Below are 20000 nucleotides of genomic sequence, written 5' to 3'. Positions count from 1 at the left end.
AGGAGGGAAGTGCCTTTTTTTGATTCCTTTCCGCCTTGGTGATTGAATGGTGCCCAAGCGTTGTAGGTAGGTTTGGAAAGACCCTCGAAGTGGCTTCTCTAAGTCGATACCTACCACGACTTGTAGGAAATGCTTGAAATGAGGCTCGCTGTAGATCAGCTAGAAGCGACCGGAAGTGCGCTTGTACATAGGACCGGAAATAACAAAAAATCAAAGAGAAAAAAGGATAAAAGGAGTGCTCACGCGTAGTGATCGGTCGCCTAGAGGCAATGAACGGAAGGAATGCTGCCTACAGAGGGAGGCTTCATTCGCTTCAGATGTGGCTCACATAGCCTAACCTGTGGCGACTTAATTCTTCCTTCGCTCCCTTACAGTCATCGATTTTTCGATCCTCAGGTCTTTGGAAGGCTCATGTCGTCTTTCGACCGATGTTGGTCTGAGGAGCTTTAGGATACCTTGTTCACTGGTATTTTGACTTTTGGGAGTTCTCATCATCTCCCAAAAGTCAAATTTGGTCGCCACCAACCTCACTCGAACTAACCTGCATCTTTCTTTGTCTCCATCTAGTCCCTTCTCTTTCTTGAATAGGGGCAATTTGATGTGGTTGAATCTTCCTCCTCCCGGTCAGGAAGAAATTCGATACTACAGAGCAATAAGGTACTCCTAAGCGAAGAAGGCAGTAAGCAAGGTTATTAGTGAGGAAAGAGACTTATTAGAGAAATCCTCACTATTAGAAATAGCAAGTAATCCCTCTCTTAAACCTCATGTTTGAGGAAAGCCTGTCTTTTTCGCTTACTTGCCTCGGATCACTGAACTGGATGACTCAACTTTATTTCGAGAAGACAGTGATCATCCGAAGAAGTTTTTGTCTCGTCCCTTACCTAGGAAATCTCAGTGATTTCCCTCCCCTCGCCCTCGGCTCACTCGCTGCCTTAGCCTTAAGTCTGAACCTTAACTCCGGAAGTTCCTTCGTTTTGTTTCAATGGAAGCTAGATTGCCACGTTCAAGCTACAAGCTAGTTCGAACTAGAGCCTGACTTCCTTTTTCTTTTGGGTCTGCTTTGTCTTGCTTTGCTACCGGGCTTCGAGTAGCCCATCCGACAACAACGTATTCAATCACAGCTGCTAAAGCTTTCGCTAACATTGTTCAGCTAGCCTCTTAATCACATTCTCAATGGCACATCTGCTATCTAATTCTTTCTTTTCGATCTTTTACCGAATTGAATTCACACCAAGGAAATCTCGATTCAACTACAAGCCCAGATTACTAATGGAAGGAAGAGCTTCTGGCTATCGAGAAAGCCCTGCTTGAAGAAAAGGCTACTGCCCTACCACCAAGAACAGATTCTCGCCATCTATTTAGAGGAAGAACTGCTTCTGAAACAAAAGCAATCGCAGCTTCTAGTCCGACAGTTCGCTCCGCACCTTAAGAGAAAGAGTTCCGGCATACTACTTTATTATGATATCGAACCCTTGGGGAACTTAACTACTTTTAGAGTAGAGTTAGGCCTTTTATTCTGCTGTGCCTGGGCATGAGTAGACTGCTTTCCTTATCTGTATTTGATTTTCTTGTCTAAGATAGTTGGTCTTCCCACATCACCTGTCCTTGAAAGTTCTTCCAATAGTCAATGAGCAGGAAGAGGTTTAGGAAGTTGATTCAAGAAAGGCAAGTCCATTGACTTGGCTACGATAGGGCTATGATTCCCATCGAGAAAGAAGAGTTTACAGCACCGATTCGAACTAATAAGAGCTACCTCACCACTACCTACTAGTAGTCCTTCTGAACATTGATTCAATAGAAGGGCTTCTTCCTCCAACAACGGGGCTAATGCCGACTATGATCTTTCCTTTGCTTCTCTTGAGCCAGATGTGGGCTCGATCCCACTAGACTTAGTGTTCTTTATCTTTAAACTTGTATTTATTCAAAATTGAAGCGGCTTCTTTGCAGGACAAATGCCACAGAAACAGTAGCAGCTTACACTAGCTAGGCGAACTCCCGCTCTGATCCAGCTATCCCTCTTGCCGCTCGGCATTCAGTTGAATGTGGGATAATTGCTGCAACCCCTTCTCTTTAATAGCAACCGATTCTAGCAGCTTATTCTTGTTAGCTATTCTAGCCAAGCTGCTTCAACCTCAGGAATGAGAGCAAGCAAGTCCAGGTTTGTTGTGCAAGTCACTGTCTTTCTCCGAGAAGATAGATCTGATGCCAAGAATCGGGCAAGCATTGGATTTCCAACAAACAGTAAATATTCTTTCTTTGAATGCCGTCCCTTTCTGTAGAATCCCCTGCTTTTGAAAAGGCTAAGAGCCTATGAATCTTGTGTTGGATTCCGTTCTCTTAAGTATGTCACTTCTGGTGAAGAAAGGGTCGATAGCACTTGCACAAGAAAGGAACTTTCAACAGGCATGATACGAGAGTGAGAGTCAGATGAATATTGCGGATTCTCATGTCAAAGCTGAAGAACAGCCAAACTTGGATGCCTTTATCCCCTACCCTATACTAGCTGAAAACCAAACCCTAACCCTACCCTTATAGCCGATGCTTCTGATTCAATTCCTTGCAGCTCCTTCTTTGCTTTGCATCAGTTACCTTTCAAGGCTTTGGCGCTTTTGTCAAAAAGAAAAAGACCAGATCCAGACTCGTCCTTCTTACATGTGTGATAGGCTATTGGGCTAGCTTTCAGTCTCTATAAACTTGATGGAATATCTCTGACACAAGGGCAAAGAGACGATTCGATGCTCGTGCGCCATTGATTACTTAAAGAGAATGTCCACCGCCTTTCGCTCCCGATTTGGTCTTTTGACTTCCCCTTTTTAAGAAGTAAGAAGGGCTCTTTGTCGTTACAGGAAAGCCAGTGCATGAAGATCTATTCCCCTAGTCCTAGGACCTTCCCGCCTAAGGGGGTGGATTGAGGCCTGTAGTTCGTGTTCCCTGGCCAAAATGGGGAAATCACACAAGGAAATCCAGTCTAGCTCCACCCGGGCGGTACTTCCACGAAAGAACCATAAAGTCAAAAAGGAACTAGCTCCAACTGCTACTATTCGCGGAACATCTACTTTTAAATGGAACCCCCGCAGGACGAAGCACAGATCAGTAGATATTCGAGTCTAACTGCTTTCACTAATGGAACCCGGTCAAATTGGTATCAAGTCATTTTCCTTCGTCAACGTCAATTGAAATGTGAGAGTTGGGCGCTTTACCTTCTTTTTTGGCATAGACCGGGGATTCCTTTATATGGTCTTTTTCCTTGAGTCAGGACCTCGGGCTATGGAGCCTGGTTTGGTCCTAGACTTGTGCCCGGTTTTCGGGACCTGTGTTCGTGATCGGGCGTGTGGGGACTGGTTGGACGTATTCTATATAGAAAGAGAAGGCACCGCACCAGGGGGAAGCGAGTAAGAACCACACCGGGTATCAGCAGCGTAAAGAAGCTTCTGACCGGCCCCATTAGTTGCAATCGGTTGAGCTACGAGCTATGGAGCTAGGGCAGCTACTTCTACTATTTTTTATAAAAATAAGTCTTTGGTGCTCCGACAAGGGCTACCCCTAATCTGAGATTGTGCTAGACTATCACTTCCGCGTAAGACCTCTACCAAAGGTCATCTTCCGACTTCCGGTTCTTCTTTTTCCTTTTTACTTTCTTGCGGAATTGACTTATCATAGGCTGCCCTTCCTCCCCCACAGCCCCTTGGTTCACGATCCAGGAAAGCTAGAATCGAAGCGATCCAAGCACGCTGGGGTTCTTTTGTTTTGAGCAAGCTCTAAATCCTATGTCCTCGTGCTTGAGCCAAGCCTATTTTTAGGCCCGTCGTGGAAGATGTAGCTCTGGCTCTAGAAAGAAGCTATGAAGCGAGCGCTTCTGAACCTATGTTAACTGTGGATGGGCGTTAAGGTCCTGTGGCCATTGATAGAAAGAAGTGGTCTTCCGGGCCAATGGTAGAAGCATTGAAAGCAATGTTCCTGGTAGAGAATGGATCTTCTGGACTGGGGAAGCGTACAAAAGCTTTTGAGCGAAATCCGGCCTATACGGATAGAAGGCAGCGATCCTAATGTCCCGATTCTATGTCCTATGGAGAGCGTATGGGCCTATGAGACAAGGAATTTATTGAAAGAGTCAACGGAGCAATGGATTATTTGAATCCCCGTTACTTTATTAATAATAAAGAATGATGACCACAACAGCATGGGCTTGTTGAATGGCAGGCTTGACTGGCAATGGAAAGGATTTTTCTCATCCAAATCAGATGATCTTGAATCAAATACTCTTAATAGTGGTTCGCTTAAAAGATCTGTACTAAAAACATCTCTATTCCTTTTAAATCACACATGAAAAAGAGTACGCGAAAAAAGCACACTTTTACTTTTAGGTGCCAGGAGTGCGGCGTCCAGCCACATTTGCTTCGAATCGAGTACCAGCACTTCGTCTGATTCAACAAGTGGATCCTCCTATCCCGGACCAAAAGAAGTGGCTAGTGGATCTGGATAACCTTTCTTCCCTTCTACTTTTAGTAGTCGATGTTATACCGGTACTACAGAGAAGTAATTGAATTGGCTTAGAAGCGGCTTCAACCTGAGAGGCCCGAAGTCTTCTCCCAGAGTCCTAAGAAGAAAGACTAAGTAGATAGTCGGGGCTAGCTTCCTCAACTCCGAGATGCAGGAACTAGTCAATCAACTGCCCGAGAAATGATGTTGATTGATGTCCTTCCCGCTTTGTGAAGTCAATAATCTAGGCTTACACCGGTTAATTGAACACTAACCCAATCTATAAAGTGTAGTAGACGGAATTCTAGGAAAGGTCAACATCTCTGCACCTCGTTCGCTCGGATAAAGTCTCTCGTTCTACAACTCACTTTCAAGCAGAGAAAGTCTCATGCACATACGGGTGAAGTCTCATTTGTGGATGAAGATGGAGTCAAGCTCAGGACAGGGGATAAGGATGTGAAAGATAGATTCCAGATTTTGAAGTAGAATAATCATTCATGATGGTCAGATTCAATAGATAGATTTGTATGGTTATGGTACTCCCACCCAGCCTGAGGCCCTTCCTTGTCAATGGGAAATCAGTACTTTCGCGGACGGAAGAGCTCGGAGATTATTAGCCAGCGAAGAGGAAGTTTCTTGCTTCTGATGTACCAGCTCACTTGATGGCGTGTTTTCCTAGGTGCTTTCTTGGTTGTGTTGTGCCCGCCTGTGCTTATGTTCCTGCTTCTTTCTTTCCTGCAGTCGCGGTGTGAGATCTTAGCTCTTGTGTTCCGGCGATAGGGAGTTTCAATCAATTGAAGCGGAGACAGGCCGAGATAAGCATGTCACTTGCTTGACTCAATGCATGTTAGGGAAAGAGTGAGAGCTAGGCCCCTACAATTCACACAGAATTCAACACGTAAAGTATATAAAGCAGGGAGATTCAATCTATCAGTTAGCAGGATGCCTTATGCCACACAAAAACATTCCTTCAAAACCACCTTCTCTCATTATATCAGGTCAAACCTGGACATTAGCTCGATTCTTACACCGGAAAATGTGGCAAAGAATGAATTGATATAGGTGCTTATATCACAGATCAGATCGATTTGATTGAATGTAATAGATAAACAGAATAATGGCTCCATTTCAATTTAATGGGACGGTCCCTCTTCTCTTATATGTTATGTTCATTTTAATCTGTGATCGCTGCAAGCACCTTGTCGATACCAAACACTTAATGCTAGGCTTCCGCTGTCGGTCCGGACCGGGTGATGAAACTGAACGTACTTTGGTTAGTCATTCTGCTTGTATCGACTTCCGTCTGTTCAATACAGATACCTGTCATATTCAATAGCTGTTCTTTATTTTTCTTCCCTTGATCGTCACCTCGTAACCAAGAACTGCTTTCCCGGCGCTCTGCGAGGATCTTGCTACTTCGACTTCGTTGGTATGTATTGTCCTTGACACTTCGGAAATCGGAAAAGGCCGCGCAAGATAAATTGTTGATATGGATTCGATCAATGAAGAGGATTTGCACATCTGATATCCGCTTGTGAATGGCCGGTGGCTTATTTTGCTCTTTTTTTATTGAACCATTCTAATAAAGTTTTGCTTTCTTTTTCCGGAAGTTGCAAGCATTGTTGATATCAAGAAATTAAATTACCGATTATCTAAAGTCATATTCTAAAAAGAGAATATATATAGCTTATCCATATTAGATTGAGACTTGAGACTCGAAAGTACGTAAGCTTGACACCCTTACTTATCTTACTCTTACAACTGGTAATAAACTTACCACCGTGGTACAGAACTTCGCTCTTTCAAGAGAGAAACTGGGACTGCGGTACTAAGACCAAGACTAAAGAAACATAGAACCAAGAAATTATGTATAGTAATGGGACACAACCAAGGATTCTAAACGACAGTAGTGAAAAGACAGGAAAGTTTCTTCTAAAACTAAAAAAAAAGGGCGATTGGTAAGATTCGCCTTAAGTGTCAGTTGGCAGACTTGAAGTCTGAAATCACGTGTTATGTGATTGATAACGACACGTCCTACAATCTACTGCTGGGAAGGCCTTGGATTCACGTAACAATTAAGTTACCCTCCATCAATGCTTCAAATATGTCGACGAGGACAAAAAAGTACAAACAAAACAGTCTTCGCAGATCGGAAGCCGGAGGAATCCAGCCTTTGAAACTGGTTCAGCTAGCCCAATCTTAGTCGGGCGTGGGAGTGCTCCTAAGATCATAGAAGTAATGCTTCAGAGGCCCTATGGAGTAAAGGGATTGGTAAGTTTCCGATTCAGTAGGCGTCTCTGGGAGAGCGGCAAGATGAGCTGTGTCTGACTGTCGACGAGAGTTTGCATTCTGCCGCTTTCGAGAGTCTGCAATCATGTGACCCGGCTTCTTGCAATAGTGGCAAATGATCTTGGACATGTTTCGTTGGAAAAACCAACGCACATCATATTGACTTTCTCTCGCCCTACTTCTAAGGATAGATAAAAGGTTGGAGAGAATGACTTTCTGAAATTCTCTCCGCTGCGCAAGGTGGCCCCCCAGAACAAAACCCCACCCTTTCCCCCTTTAATGAAAGACCCTCGCCCCGCTTCCTATTCATTTGTGGGTCGGGACCCGAGGGCCTTTTTTTTTTCTCATTTCTCAACAGGTGATTTCAAGAATCAACCAACCGAAAAATCCGTAGCCCAGGTGACTCACAGCCTCCCTCTCGCCTAAATGAAATGGGATGAATCAAATCAATAAGCTTTTTGATTGATTCAGGGCGCAGCGAAGCCAAATTCAATCAAGGCAAGGGGGGCTTACTTTTCCTGACACTGAGTCATCCTATTCAAATTTAGCTATGCTAATGGAACAGGAAAAGTTTTCAGATGATATGGACCCCAAGAGATGATCGAGAACCTCCAATTGCTTAGGGGTCGCACTCTGTCCCGCTTGGTGGACGAAATCTTCTCTCCTTTTAGTTTTCTTTCTCCCACACGCCTTTGCCCTCTTTCACCGAAGAGGAAAGAAAATCTTCCAAGCGGACAGAGACCTAAATTTCCATTAGATTCATTCCTAAGCTTGCTTTGTTCCAGCAAGATGATCAGTCCGAGAGGGCTGGAGAGAAAGCGGTCAAAACCTCTCTGATTCGGTCACCGAGCAGTCGGACGACTTTTCAGTAAGCCAGGATGACCCCTTCGACGCTTCTTTCGCTGTATACCCCCTCCATCCTTCGGAGGTGGAAGAAAGGGGACTATATATATTATATATATAGTCAGTAGGGCCCCAGAACGCTAAATAAAAAGGTGGGGGAACAAGAGTTGTCACGATAGGAAAGAGAAATATGACTATAAGGAACCAACGATTTTCTCTTCTTAAACAACCTATATCCTCCACACTTAATCAGCATTTGATAGATTATCCAACCCCGAGCAATCTTAGTTATTGGTGGGGGTTCGGTCCGTTAGCTGGTATTTGTTTAGTCATTCAGATAGTGACTGGCGTTTTTTTAGCTATGCATCACACACCTCATGTGGATCTAGCTTTCAACAGCGTAGAACACATTATGAGAGATGTTGAAGGGGGCTGGTTGCTCCGTTATATGCATGCTAATGGGGCAAGTATGTTTCTCATTGTGGTTCACCTTCATATTTTTCGCGGTCTATATCATGCGAGTTATAGCAGTCCTAGGGAATTTGTTCGGTGTCTCGGAGTTGTAATCTTCCTATTAATGATTGTGACAGCTTTTATAGGATACGTACTACCTTGGGGTCAGATGAGCTTTTGGGGAGCTACAGTAATTACAAGCTTAGCTAGCGCCATACCTGTAGTAGGAGATACCATAGTGACTTGGCTTTGGGGTGGTTTCTCCGTGGACAATGCCACCTTAAATCGTTTTTTTAGTCTTCATCATTTACTCCCCTTTATTTTAGTAGGCGCCAGTCTTCTTCATCTGGCTGCATTGCATCAATATGGATCAAATAATCCATTGGGTGTACATTCAGAGATGGATAAAATTGCTTTTTACCCTTATTTTTATGTAAAGGATCTAGTAGGTTGGGTAGCTTTTGCTATCTTTTTTTCCATTTGGATTTTTTATGCTCCTAATGTTTTGGGGCATCCCGACAATTATATACCTGCTAATCCGATGCCCACCCCGCCTCATATTGTGCCGGAATGGTATTTCCTACCGATCCATGCCATTCTTCGTAGTATACCTGACAAAGCGGGAGGTGTAGCCGCAATAGCACCAGTTTTTATATGTCTGTTAGCTTTACCTTTTTTTAAAAGTATGTATGTGCGTAGTTCAAGTTTTCGCCCGATTCACCAAGGAATCTTTTGGTTGCTTTTGGCGGATTGCTTACTACTAGGTTGGATCGGATGTCAACCTGTGGAGGCACCATTTGTTACTATTGGACAAATTTCTCCTTTTGTTTTCTTCTTGTTCTTTGCCATAACGCCCATTCCGGGACGAGTTGGAAAAGGAATTCCTAATTCTTACACAGATGAGACTGATCAGTGAAAATATTCATTTTTTTACTTAAGATCGATATTCTCCTTCACCGCATGAAGGGAATTTATTGGGCTATTATATCGATCCCTAAAGCCTTACGCGGGACTGAGGAGAATCCTGTACCTAAATCATTCATTCGTAAGGTGTACAGGGCCTTAAGGATCATTTATGGCTATTACTTAATTTTGCAATTACTAGATAAGTATTACCGTAAAAAAAGAGGTCGAGAGTAATAGTCTATTTAGCATTTTTTATATAATTAAAAGAAAAATGCTAAATAGACTATTACTTAATTTTGCAATTACTAGATGAGTATTACACCAAGAATTGACAAGCGGAAAGTCGTCTACTTGCAAAGTAGATGGGGTGATCAAGCGGCCCTTCTTGCGTCAACATACATCCAATGGCATAGAGTGGATGCGTCAGTATGAACATGAACTCCTTATTCCAAGAAGAAAACCGAAGGATTGGGGCTGACAGCAAACACTCATCTGCATGCTTAAAGGCTGAATCCTGTTCCGGTCCCCAACCGTTATACCTTTCTTCTGCAATGATTCCATTCCGCGCTTCGCAAAGTGTTTAATGATGCGTCTGTAATAACCTATGTGTCCCAAAAAAGAACGCGCTACGCCCGGCCCCCTTTTCAGTAGATGAGATTAGGATGAAAGGGCTTGCTTTCATTAACATTCAGTGAAGGTGCATAGCTTCTTTGAATGTCCCGCTGATTGACTACTACATCTAGGGACGGGACTGATCCCGAAAGAGAGGTCTTTCTTTCTGGTTATGAAATCACTTAGGTTGAAAAGCAAGTCGATGATGCCATAAGTCAAACGGGCGAGTGAGGCGAGAGTCCTTCACTGCACTCACTGGAGAGAAGGGATCATCTCCAATCTAGTTGTAAGGTTTTGCTCCCTTATTAGTAGCCGAAGTGTAGGCCGGGTAATTAAGGATAAAACTGTTAATATGTGCATCGGAAGACTTTAACATGTTTTATAAGCCTTAGTCGACCTCCGGAGGACAACAATTTGTTTTTCCAACCTGAGATTCTCTTTTTCATTTTCTCCAGTAGAGGAAGGCAATGCTCTCTCTTTATTCTCTTGGGGGACAAGGGAACATCCAGGTACTTTATAGGAAAACTACCATTTTTTATTCCTCTTCAATGATCTGGAATTTCTGCGAGGAGCCCTGTTCGAGAGGAAGCACTGGCTCTTATCGAAATTGACCTTTTGGCCATTACAATCAGCTTCTTACTTGTTTCCAGAAAGATTTTAAGCTTCTTAAGATTCCGTTTATGGCCATTATACAATACTAGAACATCGTTCGCAAAGAGAAGGTGGGAGAGTGTTGGGCACGATCTCAAAGCATGGTAAGTTGGTATCATTTTGAATGATACCAACTCCTGTAGGCCCCGGCTTAGTACTTCTTCAGCTAAAATCAACAGGCTAGGTTTGGAACCCTTGTCGCAGCCCTCGAGAAGCTGGAAAGTACCCATGTGGCACACCATCCACAAGCACTCAAAAGTGTTCATTACATAAACATCCATGTATCAAATTCCGCCATTTATCACAAAATTTTCATTACCCCCAACAAAGAAGCCCATTCGATCCAAAAAGATGCTTTTGCCATATCCTGAGTTTCTTTTGACCCCCTCCCTCCTATTTTATTTTTAAGTCTTTCGGTTTAAATACCCTATCACTTAAAGCCACCTCGTGAGCCAAGGAGATCTTCTCTACAAGAGTTAGTCCTTTAACAAAAAAAGCCCCTTGTTCCTTAAAAATGATTCTAGGGAGAATCCAACTCATTCTTCGAGCTAGATATAATTTTTAAGAAAAAGTGACAAAGCTCTCCTTCAAATATCCCATAAATAAAGGTAGGTCGAAATTGGTGAAAATGTGAAGGACTTTCCACTTTCGGAATAAGGGCAATGAAATTTGAATTCAAACTTCACTTAACAGCGCCTTCAGCAAAGAAATTGTGAACCGCCCTGACCGGGTCGTCTTCAATAATCTTCCAACAGACCTGGGAATCCATCAATTTAAAGGATAGAGGAGGGCACTCTAACCAGGCTTTATTTTCACCGCATCATGGATTTCTTTTCGTTATGGCGTGGAAACCTGGGAGAGATTTTCAGCATCAGTGATCATCGTGGGAATAAATCTAAGTAGATTAGGCTTCAGGCACCACCCCCCGCTCGGAAACCATGAAAAGCAGAGCCCTTGAAAGTGCTCAGCAGCTTTGGCCCCCACCTGAAACACATCACTAAGGGTAGAGCCATCATCTTTAACAACTTCTTTTGAGTTCTTTCTGGATCTTCTAGCTAAAGTAGATAGATGAAAAAATCTGGTCTCTTTCTATCGCCCTCCTTTAGCCATACGGGATTTCTGTTTCCAGATAATTTCTGAATGTCGCAGACCTGAAATGAAATTCCGCTTCTTTGATCTTTGAAAAAATCGATCCCACAACATATTTATCCAAAGTTTGAGGTCCCCCTTAAGTCGTTTCAATTTAGAAAAGAAACGGCATAACGGGGATCCCCAGGCCGGTTGTTTCCAAGAGGTAGACACCACCTCCAAAAAAGAGTCGTATTCAAGCCAAAATCTCTCTTTTTTAAACGGCCGGAAGGCGGCGCTTTTAAGGCCAATTTTGATCAAGAGTGGGCAATGATCTGATTTGAGTCAGGGGAAGTGCTCCACTCGTATATTAGGAAAGATGGACAACCATTTGCTGTTTGCGAAAACTCTATCTAGTCTTGACCAGATAGAAAGAGTATTATTACACCACGGGAACCCACTTTTAACAAATCCCACATCCATTAAGCCACAATCGTTCACAGCTTAGCTTCATTAAATACCCTCTTCGCTATGCTATGCAAGAGTAGCCCTCCCAGTTTATCTTCCGGTGACAAAACAGCATTAAAATATCTTTTAAGAGGCTTTTTTGGGGAAGAGCAATTAGAGTCATTTTTCTAAATTCATCCCACGGGTCTCGCCTATCAATAGTTTAACAGCTTGCGTGAACAAAAAGGGGGCGTACCTGAGTATTTTAAGATTTGATCTTAGCATTGGTAGAAATGAATTGAATTGGGCATTGGCTTCAATCATAGACAGGTCAAGGATATCTTCTCTCCAAAAGACCAAGATATTGGCAGGGGATTCATCCGAGATGCTCGACATTCATCCATCCATACGCAATCTCCGCTTCAATTTTGATACATAGTTGGACCTTCTAACCATTGGTTTCAGGATGACAACCAAAGACTAAAGCCCGGTCCGAGCAAGATCGTCGAGACGTCTACGCGTGGGGCCATTGCTGACGCCCCTTGCATTCCAAACAATTGCAATTGTGGAAATTTTGGAAATAGAGTGGGGTGGGGCTTAGCCCCAAGTTTGGATTGTGCCCTAGTAGTCGCGCTCTTATCTTACCCAGGTGCTGCGTTTGCCTTGTTCGGAGGCTCCGGTTTCAAATCTTTCTCAAAGATAGATGATTGTGGGTCCTGAGAGGAGCTATTGGATTCTTCATCATGATTATTGGAATGAAGAGGCTTTGAGGACCTTCCTTCTAAGGAGAAAGCGCGAACTTGTCTCTGTATGGCAACCACTAAAAAAGAGGGTTAACCATTGATTCATTGGATTCCGGGCCGGATGGATCCAGTGCATGATCCGTAGAGGGTCTTGATTATCAACAAAATTTCTGTAGGATAACCTACCTCTTCCTGCTGTCCCCGTGAGGGAGAGCTACCGCCGGTATTATAGGCTGCGTTAACCGAAGGCGATTTTCCAATAGCTAAATACTCCGATTTTTGAAGAACAGGAGCTTGGGGATTATTATATGGTTCAAGCTCTTCGCCCCGAGGACCATCTTCAATGGTTTGCATGTCAGCAGCAGCAACATCTGAATCACGAAGGCTAACTTCAATGGTAGCAGCCCTGACTTACTTTAAAGCTTCTGGATTGGTTGGGTCATTAGCATGAAAAAAAAACCGGAGCATTATTTGCAGCTTCAGCCACACCAGCATTCACCTCAGTAGGTGCATTTTGAACAATAGCCGCATTATCAGCAGCAGGCATCGTTTCAGTGGTAGGTGCTGACCGTATTGGTAGCATTGGTTCTTGGAACATAGGCCATTCTCGGTGACGGGTTGACACTAGGTTTTTTTACTCGATTCGCCACTTTGCATTCGTGACGGGCATGACCTTGTCGTCTGCTATGCGTGCAGAACTTAGGTATTCAAAAATAAACAATTTATTGCTAGTGATCCATATAAAGTAGATCCAATCCAAACACGATTTTGGAGGTTTTCCTTGAGAAGACCAACTTCTACACAAACCCTAGCTACGTTGGGGCGTGAGACAAGCTTCGTAGGACCATCAAGGGTCAGGCCAATTCCGAAAGTAGAGACGATAGAAAACAGGCGAAACTCAAAGAAGAAGACAATAGGCAGATGGGGTCGCGATACCCAACCAAATAGGGGCATGCATTGGATTGCCATTGCGGAGACGGAAATCATGGCTCCGGCCCTAAACATCAATCCTTCAATCAACAACTTCTCTTTGTTTTTTAGTGCATATTTTCTTTGTTCGAGAGCTTGATGAAGACGTGCCTTGGATCTAACAGAGTGATCGAAAGATCTCCCTTGGTACGCCAGTTCTTACGAGCGAACTCTCGAACGACAAGTAGAAGAGGGCGGCCTCGGAGGAAACGTCCTACCAAGCAATATCGAGATTTTTCCGCCGGGTTTCAATAAAAAATTGCCTCAAAAATATATTGCAGACTCGTCGGTCGGTTTAGGACGACCAGCCACAACCGCCGCGTAGTTCTTCGGAGCGATCTCCGTAGGAGCTGCCAACGGGACGCCACCGAAGCGGTAGAAGACGAGGGGGAAGGCTTTATCAACCCATTCCCTCGTCGAAATCCGTTCGCCATTTATTTAATTAAGAGTAATCACGAACAGCAAGAAAAGAATCGCAGCAAGCCCTATGTGTCACGAGCAGGCAATGTAATTGTTGAGTTTTTGGTGGGGTGGAGGGCTTTTGGGGATGCATTATAGCACAGGCCGTGACTACGTTTTTCCGTTGGTTGATGCTGCATATCGCACGCTTGTTATATTTGTTTATATAGTTATAACAAACACTAAGTGCCTATCAATTAGTTCCAAGAAAGCGGCCGGGGTGTACACTATACTTTCATTCAAATCTTAATATTTAACGGAATCGGTATCGAACAAGCTAGGGATTCGCGCCTTGATTGCCCGCGAAAGCCGTAGCCCTTTAATTGCTTAGAAGAACCGGCCTTATTTAGTAAAAGCCTTTTCTTGCTTGATGCTTTCCTATCTCGTCCCCGTGAATCCACCTATGAGATTGCTTGCACCAGCTTTGGATTAAAGAAGATCGGCCATAGAATCGAAGAAAGGAATGGGGACATAGCGAGAGACTCTCGATTCGCTGCTCTACATTTTGAGAAAGTGGAATAATAAAGTAAAGGCCGTAGTACCGTACGCCCGTAACAACAACAACAAAGAGGCCGATTTGAGAACGTTTGGAGAGGCTCACGGGGCTAGACCCATCGCAGACCACAAACAAAAGCCTTTACTAAGAAAGGTGGCCTCAGAAAAGCTTGTCAAAAGACTTGACCCCCGAAGAGCTGACCCAAGCAAGGGCATTTCGGCAGTTGGTCGGTCAAGACCAGTTGGGGACTTTCCCAAAGCTCCTTTCGACCTCAGCTCCGCAACAAAGACCGATACAAAGAAGGGGACCAGACTGGGGGAGGAGGAGAGGAATATAGTAAATGGATTCATTCACAGATGAGCCCTTGCCTATACCAGAGAGACTTGTGAGAGATAACGAGGCCAGGGGAAGAGACCCATTCTTTATAAGAGAACGGGAATACGGAATGGACCGATACGCTCGTTTTGGACCGACAGATAAAGACAAAAGAGCTACTACAGTAGCGACAGATTCCTCCTCTCTCCTCTTCTGCTTCTTCGATGAACTCGGCTATTGCTGAAAGTTCACTTCAATAATACTGTAAAAGACTTTTCGATAAACTAGCATCTCGCATCTCGATTCACTAGCACAGCCCTTCTTCCGCTTGGACCAAGCCTTGAGGAGACTGGCTAGGAAAGAAAGAAAGAAAGACTATCATTAAAGGAGGGGCAGATGTTACTATACTAAAAAAGAATGCCCTTTTGAGAACCTTTATCACATACCTAGACCCAGAAGAGAGCAGAGCCTCGGCTCACGTTTTCACTAAAAGAATCAAGCCATTGCGAGCCTTTTCCTCATGGAAGGACCAGACCAACCAAGAGATCGGATTAGATGAAGGGGAGAGAGAACTACTATTGAAAGAACGCGAACCGCTACTCCTCACTCCTCATGAATAGAATCTTCTACTGAAACAGAATCCACAGCAATCGATGAACTGAGCCCAAGCCCACCTGCTGCTGATGATGAAAATCCTCCCACTGAAAGAAGTGGAATAAGCAAGCAAAGAACCCAACCAATCTCCTTGACCCGGAAAAGAAAGAAAGGAACGAACGGGATTCACACCGGCAACTCCCAAAACCAGATTTGATCACTGAGAGCCCGCAAGAAGGGCAGGAGCTTTTTAAACCGAGGCTGGGGGAGATATTGACACAGAAGTATTTACAGAAATCGGAATGAATAAGCCCATTCCCTAAACGGATAGACAGAGACGACAGAAGTCGACCGATGGAAGTCGAAACTGTCACATTATGACAGCCCAAAAACACGGTATAGATAACATTGGATTCATTCATTCCTATATCTTTGAATCGGTCTCAAGTCTGAGGTCATAGCATCCTTGCTTGAAATAGTTCCTCTCCTCTGGCCCTGGCCTAGTAGCTCGGGTCGGGCATGCCCTTGATTCTATTCTTTCTCGTCCACGAACCCCTGTCTACGAAGCCGGGTCCTTGAAAGACTTCTCCCCCCCCCCCGTGACGCTCCCAAACCGATCGCTATCGTTTTCTTGCTTTCTTCTTGTCTTGAATTTTTATAGAACGGCTTTATATCAGGTATAGTTGGTAGGATGAAGCATTAGTGGATATAGCAAGTGTGCCGGGGATGCGGCTCGGGCGTAGTAGGTCTGGACGCCTAGCATGAAACAGCCTTCTCTGGTATGGTAGCGGCACTATACCTTAGTATAGTATCTCTCTAGCTTCCAGTCTATATAAAACGTAGTTAGCAGAGAGGTAAGTCTGTCTGGCGTTCCCTCGCGTAAAGGGCGACTTTGGCATCGGCTCTCTCTCGTTAGGTAATTACCGAGGCGAAAGCAGCTCTCTCGGAAGTCAGTTTCCCCACCATCTTAGTGGGACTAGTCTAATAAACTTTCACTTGAACTTCCAAGACTCGGATTTTTTTTGTTGTGGTAACGCTCTTCTAGAATTACGTTTAACGTCCCTTTATGGCTTTCCCGATCGGCGCCTCGGGTCGGTAGCCGGGCTCCGGGACATTACTACCACGGCTACTATCGACCCGAGCCCAAAGAAAGAAAAGAACGGACTAAAGCGAGGAGTTCATTGGCCATACATAGTGAAGGGGGATGGGGGTCAACCTCTTTCATGACCCATGGCCCCAGTGTGTCACTTGGTTAGCATTTCTAGAACAAATTGAGTAGGGTTGGTTTTTCGACAGGGAAACAGGGGAGTTGGCTGTAGTTGATACACGTTTTTCGGATGGACGATATGGATTTTTTCGAGATGGTTAACTACTTTTTTAACCGTGAGAGGGAGGTCATTCAGAACCCGCTGGCTCCAGAACCGGCGGAAGTTCCCCACGCCGATCCCATTTTTTTGAGCAAGTTCGGGAACATTGTGAGAAGGGGAAGGGGCGGCTGTCCGTTCACTTTCCGGAAATGGCAGAAATCTACTCCAGTGTCGTAGAGAAGATTATGTCTCGCGATCTGGAAATATCTGCGGAGATGAATACTGAAACCCTCAGCGGATGGGTGGAGGAGAGAAAGGAGAACCCTAATTAATCTCTTAAAATCCCTCATTAGGGAACACCTGTAAGATTAGTCTGCCGCTTTCTTTCATAACAGAGCCGGGAATAACGGCTGACATAGAAGTCTCTCGCACGCAAGGGGATGCTGCTGCTGGATGTCACGGTTCTGGGGCGCCATGATTCTTCTCTCTGGAACAAAACAATCGAGGGCACTGCCTTCCTTCAGCTTTCAGAGGTGGGGGCTGCATCAATCATCGCTCAGTGAGCTATTTATTTTATTGCCGCCAATAGCGCTTCGCTTGCATGCAAGGCGGCACGCCAGGTAGAGCTATCGCGCGCGGGCGAAGGAGATGCATTTCTGGTACTGGTAGTACTGTACAAGCTCTTAGGGAATAATCTCTTTCTTATTTCTGCCTTTCTTTCCCATGACGACTAGGAACGGGCAAATCAAAAATTTCACTTCGAATTTCGGACCTCAACATCCTGCTGCTCATGGTGTTTCACGATCAGTATTGGAAATGAACGGAGAAGTGGTGGAACGTGCGGAACCACATATTGGATTACTCCAGTGCGGCACGAAGCCGCTGACGTCGAGTCGGCTCCTATGCCGCTAGCTATGCCCTGCTTGGTCCCCCGGCACGGTGGAGGTTCCGTAGCGCGTCATGAGCACCGGGCTAAGGGGCGGTTGAGCAACTCAAGCAAACCGCCCTACCTTACTACAACATAGGGACAGAAGGGAGAAGGTTGTGAAGGTGGCCTCGTTATCCACACCTCCGGTCGGATGAATGGAGGACCGACCGACCCGGGTTTTCATGAGCGTTGGCGGGTCCTGGAGTGCCTGTCAAGGGCGCTAGCGCATACCCCGGGGTGATCATCACCACCTGCACCTCACATCTCGGCACAGTGGAACGTGTAACCCGCCTGCTGTCTCATTCAACTACATTTGTTCCTGTAATCTATAGCCTAACAGAACGCAGCAGCGAGGGACAACCCGCCCATACAGCCAGCGGGGAGGATGGCACTACTGGAAAAGACCGTCTGGCGAAAACGCCGCAGGCGCGAAGCGTGGTAGGCCTGCGCTGGGGGGGCATAGGTAGGAAAGGGAGCCCGGACGGTGGAAGAGCCAGGGGAGGCCGGGTCATTTGACGGAAATGGAAGGCTTTTCCCCTATTATAGAAGGCCCTATGAAGTAAAGGGAAGCGCATGAATTCTTGGAAAAAGAGGGAGCGGCCTATATAAAAAATTGAATAAAGTTAATTCAATGAATAGAGATAGAGTCAACGGTACGACAGATAGCGCTGCCTACACGCGAATTAGCTTCCGAGGTCGAGCAGTCTCAATTTCACTACAGGATTTGCGAATGAATGCTGGGCTGGGCCACCTCGAATGGCGTGAGCCGCATGCGGGGAGACCCGCACGTACGGTTTTTAGGGGGATCTGGTCGAAAGACCGGCCGACGCCCACCCGACTAGAGGGACTGAGAAATTAATAGAGTACAAAACTTATCTTCAAGCTTTACCTTATTCTGATCGTTCAGAGGGCGATCGCGGAGTCACTGAATGAAGTCCTCCGTTTCTTTCGGAGGTGCTGACCCGCAGCGAGGCAGAGATGACTAAGTGACATATGGAATATGGCGACGACAACAGCATGTCGTAGAAGGAGATAACAGGTGGAGCCAACGATCCACTAAGACTAACGTATCTACAACTACATCCCCGAGCGGCAGTCAAACGGAGGCGTGAATGCAAGATGCCAGCGGAATGATCGGCCGGACAGAGGCTAGGGCTGCTTCCTTCCCACCGCGTCCTTCCTTGTGTGTCGGAGATATAAAGCGAGTGCACCGGAAAAGAACGGGAACTGGGTCAATCTATTCTATGGCGAAGCATCCGAAGCATAACTGCACACTCACACGATCTTTGCCGAGAGATAGGAGCATTCGGTGGAACCGGTGAACTACACTTGCTTCTGGATAGATGTGTGGGACAGAGGGCTCGTGGTACCTTCTGCCCACCCTTCCTCCTCTGCTTTGAGAACCGTGTGAACGGAGAGTGGGCAGAAGGGAAGGAGGTCCTCATACGGAGTCGCACACTTACTTGAGCAGTGTGGGAGACTGGGGAATGGGTCGAGTAAACTCTCCTGGGGCCGGAAAAATAACAGACGAAGCTTTACTTAGATAGGGCTTTGATTTGATTGGCATTGATTTTTTCTTAGTGATTGGAAAGGAGGGCGCCTGGGTATGTTATAGAAAGGGAAGGCAGAGGTAGTACTTCGAATGGCGAAAAGAGGCGGCTTGGCAGGGAAGGAATGGGAAATCGTCAAGAATGACTTCTTTGTTGGCGAAACGAAGGGCGCCGCAGGCGCCAGTGATTCTCTGAGCCGGTCTGGATTTCCAACGCCTCGGGAAACTGGTCGAGATAGATGACAATGTTTTTTTCCTCTCTTCCTTACCGGGAGGGCAATCTTCTCTTATGGCCTTCACCTCCCGCCCGGTAAGGAAATAGAACTCAGCCCCCCTTCTGATCCATTCATTTCTGAAAGCAAGGGGGATCCAGAGCTAAGCCCGTTCTATTGCATAACCTAAAAAAGCTATAAGCAAAGTACCAAAGTGGTTGCGGAAACGAGACGCTTTGGTTACCGGCGAACGCTTCCAAAGGTGACCTTTTCGGGTTTCCGGCTCTTTCCTAGATTGAAGTAGCCTTTCGTCGCCCTACCAAACGAAAGAAGTCACTATCAAACAGCTCGCCCTACTGAAGTACCAAAGGTGCGCTCCGCCCGGTGACTAAGAAAGAAATTGGTTTGCGCTTGAATTGAAGTGATGAGGTCGCAAAGAGGGAAGTAGGGCTCCTATTGAAACGCTTTCCCTCCCTCAAAACAAAAGGCGACCAGCTTTCTAGTTGTTACGTTACGCTGCCATTTTTCCAATATCATTGAATAGCATGGCCCGGGGCTAAGGTAACTCAAGTGGGAGAGCCGTGTTATGGGTGACCTTATTGCACGGTTCAGAGAGCACTTGTGTATGTGATGCAAGTGAACGTGTACGAAAAAGCTGTCGTAAAGTTTCGTTGTTCGTT

At 45.4% G+C, this 20000-nt stretch overlaps 2 protein-coding genes; both read left to right on the top strand.

Moving 5' to 3' along the window:
- The first annotated feature begins 7801 nt into the window (after positions 1–7801).
- cob (apocytochrome b) lies at positions 7802–8980 on the top strand. Its single transcript has one exon. The coding sequence runs from the start codon at positions 7802–7804 to the stop codon at positions 8978–8980; it is 1179 nt and encodes a 392-aa protein (YP_009709918.1).
- An 8374-nt stretch (positions 8981–17354) lies between these two features.
- The window catches only part of nad7 (NADH dehydrogenase subunit 7), a 6450-nt gene continuing 3804 nt past the window's right edge, over positions 17355–20000 (top strand). The window contains exons 1-2 of one mRNA in view: positions 17355–17497; positions 18399–18467. Of these exons, the coding sequence (YP_009709917.1) occupies positions 17355–17497; positions 18399–18467 (212 nt within the window).

This window comes from Manihot esculenta, mitochondrion, assembly GCF_001659605.2.
Source record: "Manihot esculenta mitochondrion, complete genome".
NCBI classification, from domain to species: Eukaryota; Viridiplantae; Streptophyta; class Magnoliopsida; order Malpighiales; family Euphorbiaceae; genus Manihot; species Manihot esculenta.
The sequence above is the reverse complement of the archived record's forward strand: the minus strand, read 5'-3'. Positions and strand labels throughout refer to the sequence as shown.